At 44.0% G+C, this 24,500-nt stretch overlaps 1 protein-coding gene across 1 annotated transcript in view; it reads right to left on the bottom strand.

Moving 5' to 3' along the window:
* Positions 1-220: 220 nt before the first annotated feature.
* The window catches only part of CDC5L (cell division cycle 5 like), a 48,727-nt gene continuing 24,447 nt past the window's right edge, over positions 221-24,500 (bottom strand). Inside the window, exons 15-16 of the mRNA XM_005312959.5 lie at positions 4,062-4,274; positions 221-728 (exon numbers count right to left, since the gene is read on the bottom strand). Of these exons, the coding sequence (XP_005313016.2) occupies positions 624-728; positions 4,062-4,274 (318 nt within the window). The 3' untranslated portion in view covers positions 221-623. The remainder of the gene's footprint in view (positions 729-4,061; positions 4,275-24,500) is intronic.

Here is a 24,500-nt window from a genome sequence, read left to right as displayed (position 1 = left end):
CTTTAGTTTTAGCTGGCTTGCCTGCAATAGCAGGGGACTGGACTGGATAACCCAGGAGGTCCCTTCCAATCCTTTGTATATGTCCTCTAGTTATACTACACATATGCCCTTACTGATAACATAGCTCTTAATTATTTGACAGTAGAGTAAAAGAAAGGCTTTCCCATTAGCATGAAACAAATATTTCCTTTTCTTCAAGATTCCAAGTGAGAGACAAACATTTCTTTTGATATATTTCTTTACATTCCAGGTTTATTCAAGAGACATTATTCACAAGCACATATACTGCAGGTATATGTTTGGTAGATTTTAAGAATGGTAAGACACTAGGAGCATGAATCAGCAATAACCCTAGCAAACAACAACATGGCTAAAAAAATCCCAGTGTGATTTCTTCTTTTAATATCAAAGCCCTGGACGTTTAAATCCAAATCTCGAATATTGAACCAAGCCGTTCACACCTAGAACATTTGGTACAATGACAGTCCATTTACAAAAAACACAAAATGCAAAGAGCTGCAAATTTACCTATGCTTGATTTCTGAGATATGGATGGCAAGATGCAGGAGACGTATCCGTGCATTTGAAAAATGTTACACCGAACAACCAAGTAATTTTGTGCTTCAATATTTTGATTGAAAAGTCTCCTTATCCAGCATAAAGTCTGCAAATCTCTGCTGGAGCTCCTTCTCTCGCTCTTGCTGCCGCTGCACGTCTTCTTTTAGACACTATAGGAAAACAAAAAGTAACGACTGGTTAATTCTCACACAGTTTACACTATCACACACCGAGTTAGCATGGGCTGTATTTTCCTTGAGACCAAAGTGTGTTGTCTGAGATAGAAATGCTATTTGATTGGTTTAGAAACACAGTAATTGCTATCCTGGATCAGAGCTGTGGTCCATCCAGTCCAGTGTCCGGTCTCAGAGCGGCCAGCCCCAGCTGCTGCAGAGGAAGTGCAAGAAGCCTTACGCAGGTATGGGAAGATGTGCTCCCCACATTAGGTCTCCTAATCCCGGTTCAATTAGTTTAAAATCCCATGTCTGAGATTTAATGACTCTTCCAAAATCTGTCTGTATTAGTTATTTTTAGCGTTTTAGCTCTTGCCAAGTTTTTGGCCTCAATGACATCCTGTGCCAAAGGAGTTCCGCACTTCAATTACATTGCGTGAAAAAGGATTTCCTTTTATTGCCTTTGCCATTCATAACTAGAGCCGCCAGGAGGACGATGACAATTTTATTTTGAGGCAACTTTCAAGGTTACAAAGTTTGCTTTCACTCGCACCGGAGCAAGTTCAGAGTGATCAGGCTATGTGTACACTTAAAATGCGACACCGCTGTAGCGCTCCTCCCCAAGAGCCAGTAGATAGGTGGACAGAAGAATTCTTCCGTTGACCTAGCAATGTCTATACCGGGGGTTAGATCAGCATAGCTACATCTTTCAAGGGCGTGGATTTTTTCACACATCTGAGAGACGTAGCAATGTTGATGTAAATTTTCAGTGTAGACCAGCCCTGGGGTGAAAAACAGCTCGCAATCAGACACAGCAGGGTCTCCCGCATCCCGGACCTGTGCCAGAACCCTAAGCTATAGAGGTTGTCTGTCTCTCACTAAAACGTCATCAAAACTGATACGTCGCCACAAAAACATTTTGGCTTTGACAAAATAGCAGATTCCTGCCTGACTAGCTCTTGTATTAACCTAATGACACAATTTTAAAGACCAGCCATTCTTATTCTGATTAACAAAACTCTTCACAATTTTCCTGTGTGCACTATTAATTATAGTTTCCAACTCAAATGATAATTTAATACCAGTGGCTCCCAACCTATTGGCATACTACATGAGTTTACCTGATTAAGATCCTGGCTGTAACTTCTCATGGCTGCCATCTCCCATTTGGTTGTCTACATTGCAGTCTACAATGAGAGTGGAGCTGCTCCAAACTCTAGTACATGCCACGACAGCCTCTAAAGCAGGGACAGAGACTGGGAGTGGGGGGCAGAGCAGCAGCCCCTCCCTGCAGCGCTCAGCTGTTATCAAGGGCAGTGAGATGTGCTGACTTGGTGTTTACGCTGGCACCGCCAGCAGGGATCAGCACCTTGCACCGTGCAGCCTCCTTGGAGGCTTTGGGCAGCACCTCTGGAGACACATGGGCCAATGTGCTTGGCACCAGAGGCTGATCTTGTCATTGAAGATGGCTGCAGTGTTCTCTCACCAGAGCATGTGGAGCCTGGGACTCTGCAGATGGCCATTGAGTTCCTGACCCACCTTCCCTGGGAAGGGCTCTTGATGAAGGGCCATGGGAGGCAGGGACAGAGAGATGGGTTTGTCAAGAGGAGCCACCAGCAAGAGTTGGTGACTGGACTCTGAGGCCACCAAAAATTTTGTTGTGAGAACCCCTGGACTAGAGTATTCACAACTGAATGACTATGACCAGCTTTGGGTTCAGAGCAGATTCATTCAAGGAGGGGCACACAGAGCACTAGTCACCTGACCTACTAACATATGTAACAATGTTTCTCTTAGAAATCAAAATCTGGCCATTTAAGTGCAGCAGAAAAATAAGTGATACTTTTGAACCACAGGACATACACTATTCAATAAAACGGTGATGCATTTAGGACTGCAAGGCAGTGTATGCCAAAGATTTTGGATAAAACAATATGGGAAAAAGTGCAGGGAGTTTGCAGTTTCTTACATGAAATTCCCTACTTAGGTATGTAAATACATCCAGTTCTCGTAAATTGCCTTAAGTAAGACGGCTGATGATACTTCACAAAACTGGGACAATTAGTGAGCAATCAGCACCAGCTTTTTAAAGCATGCTACAGAAAAGTAACTGCACAGAAGAGTTATGTATGGGTGATGTTCCACCTTTCCTTCCCCTTAATGACTTCCAGATAGTTTGCTATGTTGTAAAATAAAAACAAGGTCTTTCTAACTGCCAACACTGCACACACAGCTTGGTATCTGAAAATAAAGTAGCTTCTTCCCCTTCATACATCATAGATTCATAGATTCTAGGACTGGAAGGGACCTCGAGAGGTCATCGAGTCCAGTCCCCTGCCCGCATGGCAGGACCAAATACTGTCTAGACCATCCCTGATAGACATTTATCTAACCTACTCTTAAATATCTCCAGAGATGGAGATTCCACAACCTCCCTAGGCAATTTATTCCAGTGTTTAACCACCCTGACAGTTAGGAACTTTTTCCTAATGTCCAACCTAGACCTCCCTTGCATTTGGAATTAAACTTAGTTGTAATTTCTTTTTTTAAACACAAGAGGGAGAAGAGAATACAGCAGCTGTTCTGTAGTCACCTTGACCAGCTCAGATCCTATATGAATCCCATATTTTCTTATCCCTATTTCCCATTTTTCCAGTTGTATGCATAAGAAATCTTTTTCATGTGAAAACAATCTTATCCAAACTGGACCTTTTTCATTGTGTAGGAATAGATGAAGAACGCAGGCACCTAATTTCCCATGATGTTATACTACACAGTAATATGCCCATTCTGATATGGTTCCTCTACCACTTTTTCTTTTTAATTTTTATTTAAACATGACCATAGTCTTAACAAAGGGTAATAAGGTTAACATATCATGAGATAACAGGCCTATCTCCAGCTGGTGTAAACTGTCATAGCTCCATTGACTTCAGCGGTGGATCTATCCCAATATATTATAATAGTCAACTAAAAATAACTAGGTAACATATAACTTCTGCTAAATCAAACAGTCTGTGTTGTATGAGATTAAAAAACCAAAACACAATAAAATAAACAAGGGTGGGAGAAGAAGCAGCAATAAAAAGATCAGCTTCAGCTTTAACATGGCCCAGGATCTCAGATACTACAGTGATGGGAAACAGTGTAAGAACCTGCATAATTATGCAGAAGAAAAGAAGTTGACATGAATTTTAAAAAACACAATATTAAAAAATTAATGTAGCCAAGGAGCAGCAGCAGCCCATGCAAATTTAACACTGTTAAACAAACACTTCTCTGTTTCTGTGCTTCTAGACGATCCACTGAAGTGGTGTTTAGGAATCCTACCTCCAGTCTCCTGGGAATAGCAGCGTCTTCGTGTTTCTTTAACTCCTCAAAAGTACGTAACTCCAGGTAAGCCTGTTCAATCTGGTCCCACAAATCATTTAACTGTTTCATGAGTCCCATTGCCCGAGACTGGTAACCACCAAGCAAAATCTTCATCTTCTTTTCCATCTTGGCAGCCCTCTTAGCTTCTGTTGTCATGTGACCTCTGTTTATCTGTAGAGAAGAAACCATTGTGTGTATTACTGATGCAGAACAATGCTAAATCTTTCTATTTCTGAAGTGCACTGTAGGATAAGCACCTTCTATAGTGCAACAACCCAAGACAGATGAGACCATAGGCGCCGACTTCTTCTGGCACCGGTGGGTGCTCGACCCCGCTCATAGACTCATAGACTTTAAGGTCAGAAGGGACCATTATGATCATCTAGTCTGACCTCCCGCATGATGCGGGCCACAAAGCCGTCCCAACCCCTTTCCCTTGACTCTGCTGTTGAAGTCCCCAAATCCTGTGGTTTAGAGACTTCAAGTAGCAGAGAATCCTCCAGCTAGCGACCCCCGCCCCATGCTGCGGAGGAAGGCGAAAAACCTCCAGGGCCTCTGCCAATCTACCCTGGAGGAAAATTCCTTCCCGACCCCAAATATGGCGATCAGTAGAACCCCGAGCATGTAGGCAAGATTCTCCAGCCAGACCCTCATTGGCCATTGATACTATTTACCAGCGATGGCACGCTGTTCATTTGACTAGAATCATATGCTCTGCTCCCCGCCCCGCCCCAACTCCACCCCTGCCCTTCCCCCCTCTCGCCCCCCTCCCGCCCCCATTCCAACCCCTTCCCCAAAGTCCCTGCCCCGACTCCATCCCCTCCCATCCCTATTCAACTCCTTCCCCAAATCCCCCCCGACCCTGCCTCTTCCCCGCCTCCTCCCTGAGTGCGCCACGTTCCTGCTCCTCCCTCCTCCATCCTAGTGCTTGCTACAGCTGTTTGGCAGTGGCAAGCGCTGGGAGGGAGGGAGGAGCAGAGACGCAGCATGCTCAGGGGAGAAGGCGGAGGCGAGGTGGGGGGGAGGTTGGCTGCCGGTGGGTGCAGAGCACCCGCTAATTTTTCCCCGTGGGTGCTCCAGCCCCAGAGCACCCACGGAGTCGGCGCCTATGGACGAGACATTATTGTACTAAAACTTCAAATCAAGGAGCAGATTTTCCTACTGTAACGACCCCTAGAAAACACAAGCATCATTACAGTCTATTAGAGTACAGCGTTAGACAAAGATTATTAAAAGCATTGTGCTGAGTAGGCAGCAAGGCCACTGTCCATGCATATCCTGGCTACATACCAACTCCCAAGGGAATAACTAGGAGAGAAATCCCTACCCCCGTTACAGAAAATAAAATAAAGGAGATTAATATTTTCCTCTTTTTAAATATTACATACTATACCTGCAAAGGTGGCCAAAACCTTCAATCTGGCTCCCCTTACCTCCCTACCCCCACTATGCCCCATTTAACTTGCTCTTTCACATTAAAAAAAACTGAATGAGGCGCCTTAGAGCAACTCCCAGTTCATATTTCTGTAATAAAAGCAGTGTTAAAAAAACACAGTTGCCTCTGCAATAACACCACCACCACCACTCTTCTGCAGTGCTTTTCACCTGTGGAACTCAAAGCACTGTAGAAAAGTGGGAAAGTAACATTATCCTCTATTTACAAACACTTCTCTGAGGTAAAATGATTTGTCTAAGATCACACAGCAGGTCAGTGGCAGAGCAGGAATGGGACTCAAATCTCCTAATTTGCAATCCAGGACCAAGTGCAGCAAATAGGGGGGGGAATAGTAAAAGGGTGGTACCAACATACTGGAGCAATTGGTACACTAGAAAGAAGTGGTGATCTCTCTCTGAAGCATCATTTTGGTGAGTGCCAACAGCGGGGCTCTGGGTCATGAGAAGTGTAAATGGGGAGAAAGAGTTAAAAATATTGTAACCCTAAATATATCAAAGCAGCAGAGAAGAGACTGTTTATACCCATTTCCCCTACGCTTTCATTTCCCCTGTTTAGTGCAAGGGTGGCCAACCTGTGGCTCCGGAGCCACATGCAGCTCTTCAGAAGTTAATATGCGGCTCCTTGTATAGGGACTGACTCTGGGGCTGGGGCTACAGGCGCCAACTTTCCAATGTGCCAGGGGGTGCTCACTGCTCAACCCCTGGCTCTGCCACAGGCCCTGCCCCCACTCCACCCCTTCCTGCCCCCTCTCCTGAGCCTGTCACGTCCTTGCTCCTCCCCCATCCCTTCCGAGCCTCCTGCATGCCACAAAACAGATGATTGGGAGGTGTGGGGAGGGAGGGGGAGGCGCTGATCAGCGGGGCTGCCGGTGGGTGGGAGGTGCTGAGGGGGGGGGAGAGGAGTGATATGGGGTTGCTGACATATTGACTTACTGTGGCTCTTTGGCAATGTACATTGGTAAATTCTGGCTCCTTCTCGGGTTCAGGTTGGCCACCCCTGGTTTGGTGGAAAGATATCCTGCCTAATCCCCTGCCCAAACTGGACTTTAAAGCTATTCTAATGAAATTTCATACTCTAACGGCATGCACAACAGCACCCCCTGCTCCAGCTGTGGCTCCATGATACACTAAAATGAGAGAAAAGAATCTGCACCATGGTAGAGGCCTGCTAGTTACCAGAATTTGATTCTTATTCCTGGGGTCTTGCAGTGAGCACTTTACATTGACTCATGGTAACACCTTGGCCCAGGAGAGTCCTGCCCAGGCCTCTAAACTATTCGGATGGGAGCCACAGTCCAGAATTAGCGTTTTCAAATGACAAATGCTAATGAAAAAGAAGAAATCCAAACACCTGCCACGTAGGACATTATATATGCAGAGGAGCAAGCACAGTAAAGACAACTTTTACCATTGGAAATGAAAGGCATCATAACCTGTCACGTATTGTGAGATATATGTCTGCCAGGCACAGATAGTACTGAGAGAGAGAGACACCTTGCTTATCTGGGCAATATTAATTGGACTGTCAAAGTTTTGAAGGATTGTTAACGCTTACACTCCTAGTCCAGCTCCAACTGATAGTATCAAAGAAATGCTCTGTGTTGAATCAGCAATCTAGTAGCACTATGAAATATCACTGAACAGAGTCTGGGAGAGGTAGCATTTCACATCTCTATTTATGGACATATGGATTTACTTGTTGTTTTAGGCTATACTCATGGAATATGTCTTTTTGCAGAAAGCGTTGTGCAAATGATTCTAAATTTAATAAAAGGGTAAAAGTCCATCTTCTCAAAATGTGGCTTCCCAGTACACCTCTACCCTGATATAACGCGATCCGATATAACACGAATTCGGATATAATGCGGTAAAGCAGTGCTCCGGGGGGGGGGGGGGGGGCTGCGCACTCCGGTGGATCAAAGCAAGTTCGATATAACGCGGTTTCACCTATACGCAGTAAGATTTTTTTGGCTTCCGAGGACAGTGTTATATTGGGGTAGAGGTATGCTAACGGTGTATTAAACAGTGCAGGAGATGGGAATAAATGCTTCTTTTAAGCTGGCAATACAATCTGTAAATGCTAAATTACAAGTTCCCAACTCATGTAGCAGTAGTCAGTGGGGTCTATTTTCTTTTAGAAATCAAGTGCTGCATTGGTAAATATCACATCTATCAAACACAAAGTCATTATTAACCGATTAAAAAAAATACAGAATACTGCATTGTTTTGTGCTAAGTCTACCCTCTGGTCTCTCAGTGCATGATGTGTTTTATTGTGTATGAAGATTGTAAGCACATTGGGCAAGGACCATTTTTCTAAGTGTTCTGTAGTGTGTCAAATATACTCAATAAGACACCTACGTCCACACCAATCAATCACAACCATTATAGTCACATGATCCATGTTAGGACAAAGCAGATATTAATGCCAACTCCTGTAGAACTCAACTTCTTAACGAGTTTTACTCTAGAACTAAACATGCAAATTAGAGCCTTTTACATACCAGTATTTTAATAGGCAAAATACAGAAAAACAAGGGGATTGTAAGGGTGGGAAACTGTTAATGGGACAAGGGAGAGAGATTTGCGCTTCTGAGCTGCCTGGCTTGCTGGTAGGGGTTAGACTGAACTGGACTGTAGCTCTTTTCAATGTATTTTCAGGGTATCTAGAGCAGCGGTTTTAAAACTTTTTCAGCTGAGCCCCGACTTTGAGTTACAATTTTTAGTTGCAAACCCCTCTCCCGCAAGCCAGACAAAAACAGACACAATACCTGCCCATCCTCTCTCGGACTTTCAGGGTGGGGGAAGGTATGTGGGACGGTCTCTGGGAGTGGAGCCAGCGCTGGGGGCGCAGAGGCTGCTGGAAGCAGAAATCAGCGCAGCCACCGCAGATGCTGACACTGACCCACAGGCTGGGTGACCTTCTGAGGTGAGTCAGGGGGTAGAGGGTGCTCCTTCCCCGAGCCACTTGGCATCGGTGGCCTGAGCTGCCTGGCATCGCTACATGCCCCCCCCACCCCCCCAAAGGGGCATGCCCCACGGTTTGAAAACCTCTCATCAAGAGTATATGAAGAGGTGCCCCTTTCTCAACATTTGTAAACATCTAAAGAAAAAAAAAAACACATAAATAAATGAGTCCCTAATCTTCCTGAGGTTACTTTATGACTAAAAAATTATGAAAACTTTAAATGTGCAGATGGTTAAATGTATTGTTACTTCATCAACAAATACAGCGACATAATAAATGGACCATTTTTCTGATTACTACTACTAAAAAACAAGTCTTTGGAATAATTTATGCTTGGAGCCACAGCATGGATAGATTCATAGATAGGTAGAGAACTCTGATATAATGAAACTCTACTTATAGCAAAAGAGAAGAGAGTACCACATTATTTCATTGTATTGCAGTGCACAAAAGCCAACCTCCATTTACAATGAAGTTGCTCACGGGAAGAGGCTGGAAATGACTTCACTATAAGAGAGGAGGATTGTATAGCAGAACCAAGTGTATAATCTGTGCTTTATATAACTTCCCATTAAAATGCTGGAGACCACAGTCCCAGCAATGACATAGGCTGGCCCCACACAAACAAATACTCCTAATTCTAAGGGCATGGCTACACTTGCAGATGTAGAGCGCTTTGAGTTAAACCAGCCTTCGCAGAACGCAGTAGGGAAAGCACTGTAGTCTGTCCACACTGACAGCTGACAGCACACTGGCATGGTCACATTAGCAGCTCTTGCAATGACCACAGAAAGCAGTGCATTGTGGTAGCTATCCCAGCACGCAAGTGCTTTTCAAATGGGTGGGGTGGGGTGGAGTGTGACAGGGAGTGTGTTGTGTGTATGTGGGGGGAGAGAGAGTGGGTTTTTGGGGGGGGCTGAGAGCATGTCAGCATGCTGTCTTGTAAGTTCAGACAGCAGCAGACCTCTCCCTCCCCCAACACCTCTCTCTCTCACACACACAGCATTCCACAGTAATGGTTGCTTTGTCTCGGAGCAGATAATCAGCCGACTGTCAAATGGAGCTTTCAAAGGGCATATCCAAAACAATGACAAGAGTGGCCACTTGACTTAAGGGAATTATGGGACGCTTCCGGAGGCTGATCAGAGCGCAGTAATGCAACACCTCGTTCACACTGACGCTGCGGTGCTCCAGCGGGGGTGCATCAAACATTATTCCACTCGCCGAGGTAGAGTACTAGGAGCGCTCTAGCCGTGGAGTCAGAGCGCTCTACGTGCCTTGCCAGTGTGGACAGGTAGTGAGCTAGTGTGCCCGGGGCTGCTTTATTGCTCTGTAACTTGCAACTGTAGCCAAGCCCTAACACTTGATAAAGGCTGAAGTTGACAAAGGGCCCAGGGTACTAAGTAAAAAGGGATTCAAGTGAGATTCTTACTGAAAATACAAGTTGGATCTCAGTCACCCATAATCCAATACTTTCAGATCTTCAGAAGATCAGAATTGAGCTCAAAGTCTCCACTTCCTTCTGGATACAGAGTCTCATTCTCACCTACGTACAGATTCTCAAGCTGCCATTCATCTCATGCTTTTCTGCACCCCTTCCTACTTATCTAGGTAATCACAGACCCCCCCAACCCCTCGGTAATATCTGGTGAGTGCTAAATATTTAAAAACTGAAAAAACATCTATTCCTTCCTTCCTAGCCTGTAACCAAGAAACTGGAGCATTCCTCACCTTTCCCTCTTCCACCCAAACTAGAAGACTTAAGGACCCCATGGAAGGGTCGGGGGGGAGGGTGTGTGTTGTCTCAACATTTTGTAACAAATTCTAAGTATTAAAAATTGCTGACTGCTGCATTAATGCCAAGAACTGCATATAATTTTAGTTCAAGCTTCATAAAATGTTAAGGCTCAGATACCTGGCTAAAACTCAAAGCTGTTAAGGAGAGGTGTGTTTAAATGCATTCTTTCCTTAAAACTGAGAAATGGGTTTCAGTAAAGTCTGACAACTGTTTTCCTCGTGAAAATAACAGGAAAATTAAAAACGCTTGAAGGATTTCTCTGCTTAGTTACTTATTTCCTACTGCTTCTGGGCCAATTTTGGTCATGCTGCCTGATGCACCCACTATCCTGGAACAGAACAATGTGCACAGACATGGGCAAAGTGATTCAACATCACTGGATCAGGGCAAAACCTTTGTATTTCTTAAAAAGACACAGGAACCTTCCCTTTTCAGCCTGTGTACTATATTTCTCTCTACAGATGTGCAGTGGATCCTTTGGGAGCAAACCTGGAGCCACCTACAAAAGCAGTTATCAGGGAGCCCTTCAGCTGCAATCACTAAATATCAATATGCAACCTTTCCCTCTACCCCAAACTCCTGGCCCATGGTTTGTTCTGTGGGATGAAGGTAGGGAATGGGAAGGTATCTAGAATTAGTATGTGTTAGGGAAGTTAAGGGAATGGAGATTTCCTGTAAAGTAGGAGGAGGGAAAATTGCTATGTGCTCCAGACAGGGCTGCAATCATAGATTCTTAGATCAATAAATTCCAAGGCCAAAAGGAACCATTGTGATCATCTAGTCTAACCTCCTGTATATCACAGGCCATAGAACTTCCCTCAAATAACTCCTAGAGCAGATCTTTTAGAAAAACATTCAATCTTGATTTAAATTGTTAGTGACGGAGACAACTTGCTTGATAACTCTAGGGAATCAGGGTGTCACCGCAAAGCTCTACCAGCATGAAGCAGCTTATACCCCCCATACCACGTGACATTGGAACACGAGTTAAATTACACCGATATTTCAAACGGACCCATGGGGACTAAGACCCCCAGCATCCCAGGATCCTCTGGCACTGGGAGCTCTTTCCATGCTAGTGTCAGCAGTCAGCTGTTTCGGCTGTAGACCAAACAAAAGGTCACAAGAATTTATTTTTTAAAATAAAGTGTTTTTTCTTCCACACTCCTTGTATTCACAAATGACTGTGCCATTTTTTGGTGCCAGTTTTGAGCAAAGGCCAAGTATGGAAAGTTTCAGTCAGATATATGAAAATGTCAAGAAGTGATTGGGAAAGAGGGGGGGTTATGCAACCTTAGGTTTCTGTGCCAATTCCCACTTTAACAAAACAAAACAGAGTCCAAGGATTTCTTCACTGGACGTACACTGTGCAAGGATGAGGGGAAGGACAGTCTTGTGGTTAAGGTACAGGACTGGGACTCAGGAATTCTGAATTCATTTCTCACCTCCTCCACACACTCCGTGTGTGACCTTCAGCAACTCACCAACAGTTCCAGGCCTCAGTTCTTCATCTTTCCCTCAAGCATCTTTTTGTCTGTTTTGCCTATTCAGATTGCAAACTCTTGGGGTAGGGCCCATCTCTCACTACCTTGCTAGCATAATGGGGCTCTAATCTCAGCTGAAGACTACAGGGCAGCAGTGGGCAACCTGCCGCCCATCAGGATAATCTGCTGGTGGGCCGTGAGACAGTTTGTTTACATTGACCGTCCGCAGGCATGGGCGCCTGCAGCTCCCAGTGGCCGCAGTTTGCAGTTCCTGGCCAATAGGAGCTGCGGGAAGCAGCGCGGGCTGGCGACCACTTCTCGCAGCTCCCATTGGCTGGGAACGGCGAACCGCAGACACTGGGCGCTGCGGGCGGCCGTACCTGCGGATGGTCATTGTAAACAAACTGGCTCACGGCTCACCAGCGGATTACCCTGACGGGCCGCAGGTTGCTCACCACTGCTCTAGGGTCTACTGTAATAAAACAACAAAGGTTTTAAATAGTCTTTCTGGTCAGACAGTAAAGACTACCATCTTCAAAAGTTAACTAATTACGTCAACTTTAGCACAAGCTCAGCTAATCAACACTACCACTCATATGGTTCAACACACTATAAGCTTAGCACTTCACTATTATACTAAAGAGGAGCATTTCTTAATGTAGCTTGGATGCAAGGATAAAGGTACTACCTGTGTACTGTATTCAATAAGGCCACTGAGTTGGACATCTCTTAAAAATTATGCAAAGTGAGATTTAAACCTGATTTACTCAGGCATCTCGATTTTTCATAGAAAAAGTACTCAATAAAAATTCCCTGAAGTGAGGTATTACTGTATATAATTATATCCCAGAACTGAAAACAGACATAACTCAAATGAGAAAAGGCCAGCTAACATTTTATGTTCCTATTTAATCCAACAATCAGGAGGCCTAAGGGTGAACCACTCTTTTGCACTTTATTATATAGATTACATGCCACTACTGTTTATTAACACTTGTGGCAGACTGTCTCCTGAACAGTTTGGCCAAGATCACAACTAATAACTCAACAGCAGTCTATGAATGAAATATGTTGCTGGAAGTGGGGATTGTTATGAGCCTCCTTCAAGTGTCATAATACATTTTGGTAGGATTTTTTTTAATAAAGCCAATACAAGATTTATATCATGTTACACCCTTAACAATTCGGTTCCCTGGCTGTTACCAACACACAAGCTCATAACTTTCTCTGAAAATGGTGATCCAATTAGCTAAATACTGGATTTATTTTATAAACAGAAAAAATCCGTAGGAGCCAGATCTGACTAAGTTCATTACCAATCTTTATAAACACTAGATTCATTTAGATCACATCTCCTTTTAACATCCCTATGTGGAAATTACCTGCTATAATTGCAGTACACTGAATAACCCGGCCCATCATAATGACTGATCCCAATAAAGATAAACCTAGAGAAGTGTGATTTTAGTAAAGAGGTGTTGCTTTGGATTCTCTCCCTCCCTCTTTTTTAAACTTTCCTGAAGTCTTTTCCCTCTTCAGTATTTAAATTCTCTCATTCTCCCCCCAGCTCAATACCATACTCTAGGCCAGCGGTTCTCAATCAGGGGTCTGTGGCCTCCTGGGGGTCTGTGGAACCCCGCCACTGAAACCTGGTGCCCCGCGCTCCCTCACTGGGCTGACCCTGGGAGTGGCGCAGGGCTGAAGCCCTGAGTTCTCCCCCTTCCCCTCCCACACTGCAGCCAGGAGCAGCACAGGGCTGAAACCCCGAGCTCCCCCTCTCTACCCCACCCTCCTTCCCCCGCTGAAGCCAGGAGCGGTGAAGGGCTGAAACCCAGAGCTCCCAACCCCATCTGCTGCTGGTGCCTGGGGTTGTGGCTGCTCCTCAGCTCCCAGCCCCCTCTGACTGCTCACACAGCCGGTCAGAGCTGCCAGCGTGGCTCCGGGCCCAAACTACGCGTAAGCCCAAGGGTTCCCACTCCTGGTCCGGAGCCCCAAGTTCACCCCCCACTGGCTGGGCCCTGGAGTTTTTCTACCATGTTGAGGGTGGCCTCAGAAATAAAAAGGTTGAGAACCCCTGCCGTAGGCAACACCTGTTTACAAACCTTTCATGCCAAACAAAAGGTGTGTGGGGGCTCCATGCTTTGGCATTCAAGTTCACAGTCAATGGTTTTCTAGAGAACAGCACTACTCTGACCGGAAAGAGAAATTCCACCACTCTGCCAGAACACAGCACACATGCTACAGCACACTGGTCTCCCAAACCAACAACAGGAATCAAAACATTCTTTCTGAACATGGATGCATAACTAGTGTTTGGAAGTTACTTGTCCCAATAGCATTTGAGCTTATATGGCGGGGTGGCCAAATTTACTGACCCTCCAAGCCGCATACGATAATCTTCAGAAATTCGAGAGCTGCAAGATATGCACAACCTGCCCTGCGGGGCGGCACCTGTCAGGGCGCAGGGCTAAAGTCCAGAGACCTCCCCTCTCTGCAGCGCAGAAGCCCCAAGCTCCCTCACCCCGCAATCTGGTAGGTGGGGAATAGGGGGCGGGCATTAGGGGGTCCATGAGCTGCACTTTAACTGTAAAAGACATACATGCAGCTGACGAGCCGTGGTTTGGCCACAAATCACATCACTCTCCTTGTCATTGTGATAATTTACTCCCACAGAATCACAATACGATCATAGCAACCATTCTCTCAAAATGACATCTTTGATTAATAGTATATCCATATTTATTTATGGAATGCACAATCAGATACTACTGGTGATGGATGCTACAGAATTACCTTTTTAAATAAAATGCTCTAGGAAAGCTGGGTTTCCTTTCTTTCCAATTGTAAAATATTGGTTTCTATGTCTTTGTCATAAAGGATGCTAAAATCACGTGGAAATTCAAGCAGAGAAAAAAGCTACCCGGTCAATCAGAAGAACAAAGTACTCCATCTAGCTACTTAGTACACAATACAATACAATACTAATCACATGAAGTAACTGAGAGCCTAGGAGCTTTTAGGAAATGCTAGTGCCCAGGTCCATAAGGCTATCACCAGATTAGCTGGAGCACCACAGCAGAGCTGCAAATCACTGCATCAGCAGCAGTTCGTGCCTCCTGGCTGCGCAACATACATAATGGACGACCCTAGAGCCAATCAGGTAAGCTCTGATAGCGTTTTACACTAGAGCCATTATTTTGCAATAAGAAGAACAGGAGGACTTGTGGCACCTTAGAGACTAACAAATTTATTAGAGCATAAGCTTTCGTGGACTACAGCCCACTTCTTCGGATGCATATAGAATGGAACATATATTGAGGAGATATATATACACACACAGACAGAGAGCATAAACAGGTGGGAGTTGTCTTACCACCTCTGAGAGGCCAATTAATTAAGAGAAAACAAACTTTTGAAGTGATAATCAAGCTAGCTCAGTACAGACAGTTAGATCAAGTGTGAGAATACTTACAAGGGGAGATAGATTCAATGTTTGTAATGGCTCAGCCATTCCCAGTCTTTATTCAAACCGGAGTTGATTGTGTCTAGAATTGATATGCAAACTAGACACAATCAACTCCGGTTTGAATAAAGACTGGGAATGGCTGAGCCATTACAAACATTGAATCTATCTCCCCTTGTAAGTATTCTCACACTTGATCTAACTGTCTGTACTGAGCTAGCTTGATTATCACTTCAAAAGTTTGTTTTCTCTTAATTAATTGGCCTCTCAGAGGTGGTAAGACAACTCCCACCTGTTTATGCTCTCTGTCTGTGTGTGTATATATATCTCCTCAATATATGTTCCATTCTATATGCATCCGAAGAAGTGGGCTGTAGTCCACGAAAGCTTATGCTCTAATAAATTTGTTAGTCTCTAAGGTGCCACAAGTCCTCCTGTTCTTCTTTTTGCGGATACAGACTAACACGGCTGCTACTCTGAAACTTTTCATTATTTTGCAATAGCGTCATAGGCAAATAAGTGGCCTCAAACCATTGATCATTCTGATTCTTGAGAGACCAGAAAATAAACTAATGTTTAATGGTTAGTGTTTGTGAAATCCTTTGATGATAGAGCTATGTCAGTGCTAAAAAAGATTACCTTAATTCCTAATCACACAGATCCCTATTATGAATCACCTTTTCAAATGTCTAAGCTTTGTTTACCAAAATGCAATGGTTTTAGTAAAGAGTCCCCACCTCACTAATGGTAGCTGATTAAGCAACATGTAACTGCCAGACATTTTACCTCACCTTTTTTTTTTTTGACTGCCAACTTCCATTTCTATTTGGATTCTTGGCATGTCTTAAAGGATTCATGAGCAATGCCATTGCTGAGCACTGACACAAATGAGTCCACCAACTGGGTAAAAGTCTGGTGCAATCCAGAGCCATCCCGCCACCCATGGGATCGTAAACTCTGCCATCCCCGGAACTGACAGCCAACTACGACCAGACATTGTCATCACCAACGAGGACTGGAAGAAGATCTTCATGGTGAACGCCACAGTGCTGTTCGAGAACAGGACCCCGGCCTTCTACAATGCCTGAGCTTGAAAGGTAGAGAAATATGCCCCTCTGACTGAAATCTTGAGAGCTAAGGGTTACCAGGTCCAGACACACGCACTGATCATCAGAGCCTTAGGCGCATGGGACCCCAGTAATGAGTGAGTGCTGAGAGAATGCGGAATCAGTCAACGCTACATTTGGCTGATGCGGCAACTCATGGTGTCGGACGCAATCAGGTGTTCAAGGGACATCTATATAACCCATCACTGGACATCGGCAATACCAGGAGGGATGAACTGGAGTGCCGATGAGAAGCGCAGTCAGGAAAGTAACAAATACTTTCCTCATGGATTGTATTTTCTAAATTGGCAACCAACCTAATTCTCAATTACTGAGGGACAATCTCCACTCATTGATATATTTTGCTTTCCACAACCAAATCCCTGTATAACTTTTCATGAGTGATTTACCCGAGTATTCGGATTCTAATATCTAAACTGTATTATTAAATCTATTCACCTAAATTACCCAAATATTGCTGATTATGTACTCTATGTATCATATGACTTGTAAAAACTAACTTTATATTTGTGGATAATCTAAGCATTATACCCAATGTACAGACACTCTTTTCCCAACCTATGTATTATATACATTTTTAAACATTAGCTTTAATAAAATTTTAATATAGAGCAGTTCTCTAACCATTCAAGAGCAGTTCTCAAACCATTCATACATTATAGCCTCTTAGAATATTAACCCTTAAATGAGTGAGAGGCAGTATGGCTATGGCCTAGTGGACTGTTTAGGAGACGGAAATTCAGGACATCTACATTCCTTGCTCTGCCAATGATCCACTGGGTGATCCCTGTGAGACCATCTCTCTGTGAACTCATTTGCCCCTCATAATATATAAGGTAGTATCTTCCTCACAAAGGTGCTGAGGATTAATTAAAGTTCATGTAGTGCACGGAATGTGTAAAAGCACTTTGCAAGTGCTATTGTAAGTCATTCTCCCTCAAGGAGCAATATTCTTAGCTAGTTTCCAACCAACTCATTTGTCTAGCATCAGTGTCCCAAAGGTTAAAGTCCTAGAGAACTGCTCACTTCTGAATAAAACCAAATTTACTTTCTCCCTCATAAGCAGACTCCATGGTCCAGTGTTGATCAGTTCTGTTACAGACATCCTAACCCAGGGCATGCTTGTGGAGAGGGGACCTTGTGACTGTAAGGCAGAAACTACGGGGAATGGCAAAAATAAAACCAAGTCTCAAATCTGTGACTTCATCTGAACGTGGAAGGCAACTGATTTTATTCTAAATGCCTGGGAAAGCTTGGATAGATTCTAAGGCCAGAAGGGTCCACTGTGATCATCTAATCTGACCACCTGCATAACACAGACCATAGAACTTCCCTGAAATAATTCCTGTGTGAACTAGAACAGATCTTTTAGAAAAACATCCAGTCTTGATTTTAAAATTGCTAGTGATGGACAATCCACCACAACCCTTGAAACATTGTTCCAATGGTTAGCTATCCTCACTGTTAAAATGTACACCTTATTTCCAGTCTTCAATGTCTAGCCATCGGCTCGTGTTATATCTTTGTCTGCTAGATTAAAGAGCCCATTAAAGAGTTTCCCATGTAGGTACTTACAGACTGATCAAGACACTGCTTAACCTTTTCTTTGTTAAGCTAACTAGTTTGTGCTCCTTGAGAAGGAACATTTTCCAATCCTTTAATCATTCTTGTGGTTCTTCTCTCAGCCCTCTCCAATTTACCAATGTCCTTGCTTGTAGCATGAAAGGAAGCACAGTTTCATAACTACTCAGTGCTTCAGGTTTCAGATGTTCACATTCTGAATGGAAAGGATGTTACACTGAATGTATTATAAACAGGAGTAATAAAACTTGGCAGTTCTGTAGCAACTTCCAGCCAGAGCACTGCGAGTACTTTGCACACATGGAATTGCACAATACTCTTGCAAGGTAGGTGTTATGCCCATTTTAAAGACTGAAAAACTGAGGCATGGAGAAGTTAAACGACTTGCTCAAAGCCATGCAGTGAATCTTTGGCAGCACTGGGCCCAAAACTCAGGACTCCTGCCTCTAACCATAAGTCTCCTCCCTCCCAAGAGAAAGTATCTTCTTATTGTGGATGTATCTGCTGCTAAGGAACATTATCACGTCTTTGGACCCCTTTATTGCCTCCCCTCCACCTACATTGCTGGTGGTTGCTTTGTTCCGTTCCTGGAAGGGTAAGAGAAAGAGGGGCCAGGTTCCTATCCAGCCTATATGGCAAACATTTCAGATTTATTAGTAGAAGATGTGTGCCCATTCAGCTATGGTTCCCTTTCCCTGAAAATGTGTTTATATTACAGGTAGAGATGGTAACTCTGGGATTAGTCTAACCATTTGGGATGCCCATGATTGGTATATGCCTTCAGTAGCTATCATGTTAAATGTTATCATCAATGTATAAGCATCATCAGATAACATGGAAAATGCGCCAGTTCTTCCTTATTTTGCCTGATAGGTAGCTAGGTGTGTAGACAAGATATCTAGAGGCTCAGGCCTTTAATGAACCTGTGGCCTGAAGAGAGGTGTGATGTTCTGCCCCCAACTATACCTCAGTGATTTTATTCTCTACAAGTCTGCAGACACTCTGCACCACCTAGGCAACTCTATACCTGTTGCAGTGATACCCAAGACAGAAATTTGAGTACAAGCGTTTAAGGCTGTTACCACACTGCCAGTATTTCTCAGCCTTTCCTCCCTTGGGTATCACCATATTTCAGCCACCTGATAAACCAGATGAGACTGAAAAATCTTGTAATTTTTCCCCATTTGTACTTGGACAATGAAGGGTTATTCCTATTTAAAAAGTGTCCTTTTTCCCTTTCTACCCTAACCAACCAGATCTGAAAACCCACTTGAAATTTTAAGCTTTAGAGAAGACACACCAGAGATAGTATTTTGTGTATGTCCAATAAAATAAGAGTAATTGAAGCATCCACTAGCACAGAGCATGTAACCCATAGAGTAAAACCAGGGTTTTCCAGTGAAACTGAATTCAGTCAAACTTGGCTGCGTAGAGGAACAAAAATGGCCGCCTGGTCTGGAAAGTTACCATCTTGCTCATTCCTACCAAGTTCAAAGTAGCAACCAACAAAGAGCACTAGCTAATGTAGCCTCAGTGCATTGTGCTTACTCAGTAAAAGATACATTTGCAAATCTGACTGTGTGGAAAGTATAACTTACTGTGCTTTGTGGATACAATGTAACAAGAGTTTCCTCTCTTGACTTTGAATTACATTTATAATTTAGCAATTAACTGAAATGACGACATAACTACCACAATGCAAATAAAATATTTATGTGCTGCAAGCCAGTATTATGAACTTTCTTTCTTCAAACACAAAGTAATGCTGGCAGAAATCTGAACTAAGAAGGAAAGAAACTAACTTGTTAAGAAGATACTCCTGCCATCTCTCATTGCACCTGAAGTGGTATACTTTTCACCAGAAAGTTACAATCGATGCATTAAGTCCAAAAATATTCTGCTTGAAAAAGGAGGGGGGACAAGGTATGGTATTATTTTGGCTGTACCGCTTGCTGAATACCAGTGTCACATCAGAAAATTCCAATTCCTGGTGCCACTAGCCTTACGGCTGCATGTCAAAAAAACATACCAATATTCTAGAAAGAAGGGAGGGAGGGTGGGTAACCTTGTAGTGAAAAAGAGCAGGACTGTGAATCAGGATTTTCAAGTGCTGCTGCTGACTTCAGGGCCTAGTCTACACTTACCGGCTGGTCCGGAGGCATGCCATCGATGTTCTGGGATCGATCCCGGAAGTGCTCACAATCGACGCTGGTACTCCAGCTCGCCGAGAGGAGTACGCAGCGTCGACGGGGGGAGACTTCCGGCCGCGTCTGGACCGCGGTAAGTCCGGACTAAGGTACTTCGAATTCAGCTACGTTATTAACGTAGCTGAATTTGCGTACCTTAGTCCGAAGTCCGGACTAAGTGTAGACCAGCCCCAAGTGACACCTTGGCCTAGTAATGTCTGTGTGCCTCAGTTTCCCCATTTATAACATGAGACTAGTACTTATTTACCTCAAAGGGATGTTGAGGGGCTTTATTCGTTAATGCTTGTCAACTGCTCTAAAATCCCCAGACTAAAGTTTCACATCACTGACGTGCAATATTACTGAACCAAACATTCCAGCATTCAAATTACCATCATCATCAGGCAGTTTTTCTTATTTCTCGTTATTGCTGAACAGCAAGATTGCTTATCCAGGCATAAGCAGGCGGCTTTCCATAATTAACCTGCTCCTCCTGCAGAGTTCAATCACTAATGACACAATCTGCTGTTGGTAATTGCACAATCAATTTCACAGAGGTAAATGTCCCGTCAAAACACGCGTCACTCAATCTGGCAGGCAGTGGAACCAGGCGGATTATAAGAAGAAGACTATTTATCCACACCATAAATCTAACTGGTAATTTCTGTGCAGTGAAGACAGAGCTAGGAATAACTGGGCTTTGTTATATTAGAACTGTGGTGTAACAGGCCCATATGGAAATGTTACACAATCACCACCTTATATACAGCTGCCTCTAGCCAGCACAGCAACGCCTACATTTCCTTTGCATGAGATTTTAGTTCAATCTGAGGGTTTAAAGGCAGCCCCAAAAGCTGACCATCTACAGTTTTTGCTGTTGGCAAACTCAAACAACATACAATTTTTACTCATCTCTCAAGGAAGAGGAAAGTACTAGCAAATATCTTGCTGTATTAAAAGTGAGGCTGGTAACTCCACCTATACAGGTTTCCTGACATGTCCCGTTATAAGACTCTGTGTTCAGTTGATTATATCTTTTACAAACTGTAAACCGCTCGGTCTGATATTTTCCATGCTGGGTCTCTACCTCAGGCTGAATTTTTGTTCTAAAATTTCTGCCATTTCAGAAAACGAGGCAAGGGGGGGAATATGTTGTTTTGCCCCTGTTAAAAAATTCTGGCAACGTTTTCTTCAGAAAGCTCTAGCACATCCATGCTTTGGAGTGGGGACTTGAGATTTGGCAGGGAGTTGGCCTTTGTGTCAAGGATGTGCCTTTTGTCATACCTGTAAAAATCCATCCAAATTTGGCCAAGTTATAAATCTTTGAAAAAACCCAGTTCCCACATTCTCTATTGAGACTTCCATCTGCACGGAGCATGCTCCAGCCTGGCGCTGAGGAAGACACTCTTTGCAATTGCTGATCGGTGTTGCAGGCCATGGTGAATTAGGGTGACCAGACAGCAAGTGTGAAAAATCGGGACAGAGGGTGGGGGGCAATAGGAGCCTATATAAGAAAAAGACCCCAAAATCGGGACTGTCCCTATAAAATCAGGACATCTGGTCACCCTACAGTGAATATGCATCTGGATTCGGGGACCTGAAGTAAGAGCAGGGAACCTGTCTCTCCTGTGCTGTCAATACTCCCCACCTCTGGACTCAGGCAGACTAGAGGAGGAACCTGTCTAATATGAATACAGAGGGGACAAGAGCCAGACCTGTATGGGGGTGGGGAGGAATAGCTTGGGACAAGAAGTAGGGGGGTTGAAGACTGGGACTGACTGGGCAGGGATAATGGGACCAAGGGAGAAAAACAGATGGAGAGGGGGAAGACCGGAGCCAGTAAGTTTTGGGGAAGTGGCGGGATGGGGGTAGAGGACTGAGATTGGACCAGGTGGGAGAAGAGTGGCCCTAGTTAGACAAGCACCTGCAGCGGGGGGGGGGGGGGGGGGGAGGAGAGAGAGAGAGAGAGAGGAGAGTGCCACTCAGATTGGACAAGGAGCCCAGGGAGTGACTTTGTGACTGGGAATCGGAGTGAGATTATGACTGGGAGCCGGCAGGGCCAGGGAACAAGCTGGAAGGTAGCAATGGAAGAGACAGATCCAGATGAAGAACCAGAAGGGGGGAAATGGGACTGGGACTGGGTTGGTAAAGAGACTGAAGACAATAAAGTAGTTGAGGGGAGTGGGGGGAAGGATGACAACTTGGAATGACTGGGCACGGAGAGTGGAACTGGGGAAAGACAAGGACTTGCTGGGCAAGGAGCCTGGGATGAGAAGCCTGAGGAGTGAGGACAGACTGGTAACTCAAAAAGGAGTTATGGGTGAAGAAAAGCCAGGACTGAGACATGGATGGGTTGGAAATGATGGGGCAGAAGAGTGAGTGCCCACTAGAGTACACTCCCCTCCAGAGCCTGGAATGGATCCCAAGATTCCTGAGTCTCACCAATAAGCTGTGAAAAGTGTCCCATCCCCCTCTAATACTGGTTCACATAAAGGATAACCACCTACTGCTATGAGTTACTAGGAACAAGTGACAGATCAGTGAGGTGGATTTAAACGTTCCAACCCTGAGACGACACATCAAGAGATCAATATAATGCCACATGATGGAATTTGAGGGTTGTTTTTTTTTTGAAAGACTAGGAAATTACACAGACAAAACGATGTTAAAAAGTTGCAAAGTCAAGCACTCAAAAATTAGGAAATGCCAGAACTAAGATTTCCTGTGCCTTAATTCAACCTCCTTGTGTGTATGAATTATGATACAGGTCTTAATTACATGATCACATACTATTTTTTTCCACGGGACCCTGCCTCACTCTGTGCATAGGATGAACCCACTCTGGGGATGAATCAGGGTTGCATAGTGCAGGAGGCTGTTGTCGGTAGGGCCCCTGCCTCATCTGTTGTTGCAGAATTTAGAAGGAACAGTGGGAATGAGACAGGGGATTGCAGGAATGGATAGGATGGTCTTATAGTTAAGGAAGTTGAATGCTGCCCTGGAGAACTGGATTTAATCTCTGCCTCTGCCACAGAGTTCCTGTGTGACAGTAGGTAAGTCACTTAAATCATAACTTTTAGCAAGTGGTCACTAGTTCTGTGTTCCTCATTTTCTGGGTGCATGACTTGAGACTCTGAGGTCTGATTTGCAAAGTACTGAACACTCAGAGCTGCAATTGAAGCAAAGAGAGCTGTGCTCCGAATATGTGATGTGCTATATAATGCTAAGTACTCAAAAATCAAAATCAGGTCCTAGTCATTTCAAACTGGGCCCCAAAATTAGCTGATATACTTTTGACCTTAATCTCTATACTTCAGTCCCCCATTCGTAAAATGGGGATAATAATAGCCACTCATCTCATAGGGGCGTTGTGAACATAAGTTAATAAATATTTGTGTAGCACTCAGATACTATAGCACCTCAGAAAAGCCCATGATGAAAACAATAAGTCTCTCTTCAGAGCAGGGTCTGAATAGCATGTAGTAAATAAAGCATGGGGCCTCACATTGAACATCAAGGAGAAAAAAATATTGAATGGCTGCTCATTAAGTGAACACCATCCATCCTGTTCACTGATGAGTATGCAGAAAAATAAATAAGTAATCATGTAATTAAAGACTGTATTGTAATGCATGCATAAGCACCGCCGTCCAAACTAAATTAGAACAGGCATCCTTAATTCTAGCACTTCCTAACTTTTCAGTGCTTGACTTTACCTTAAAGTTGTAGTTTTTTGTGTGTAATACTTAATTTTAATTCCAAAGATTATGTGTATTTATACGTAAATTAGATACAGTCCTCAGGCTCTAGGCAAGATGCCAACCTAGCCCTTGTCGCCACAAAGGCTGGGTGCTCCTGAACTAATATATACCTTTTATAAAAAAAATATTCTTTACAGCAGAGTTTACTGTCATTGCAACACAGCATAAAGCATTATGCAGAGCAATAGTGCGCTCTGCTGGAAGACACTGAACATAACCAACATTCATGTATTAATGGGACAAAGTTCCCTAGAAGGGAACTAAGGGATTGTCTACACTTGAAATACTACTGCAGCACAACTCAGCTGTACTGCTGTAGTGTTTCAGAGTGGACACTACCTATGCCAATGGAAGGGATTCTCCCGCCCAGCATAGGTAATCCACCTCCCCGAGAGGTGGTAGCTAGGTTGAAATAAGAATTCTTCAGTTGACCTACTGCTGTCTATACTGGAGGTTAGGTTGGCTTAACTACATTGCTCAGAAATGTGGATTTTTCACACCCCTGAGCAATGTAACTGGGTCAAGCTAATGTTTTAGGGGAGACCAGGCCTAAGTAGTTATAGAATTACCTGGA

The sequence above is a fragment of the Chrysemys picta genome, chromosome 3, assembly GCF_011386835.1.
Source record: "Chrysemys picta bellii isolate R12L10 chromosome 3, ASM1138683v2, whole genome shotgun sequence".
NCBI lineage: Eukaryota > Metazoa > Chordata > Testudines > Emydidae > Chrysemys > Chrysemys picta.
This window is presented reverse-complemented; position numbering and strand designations above follow the sequence as displayed.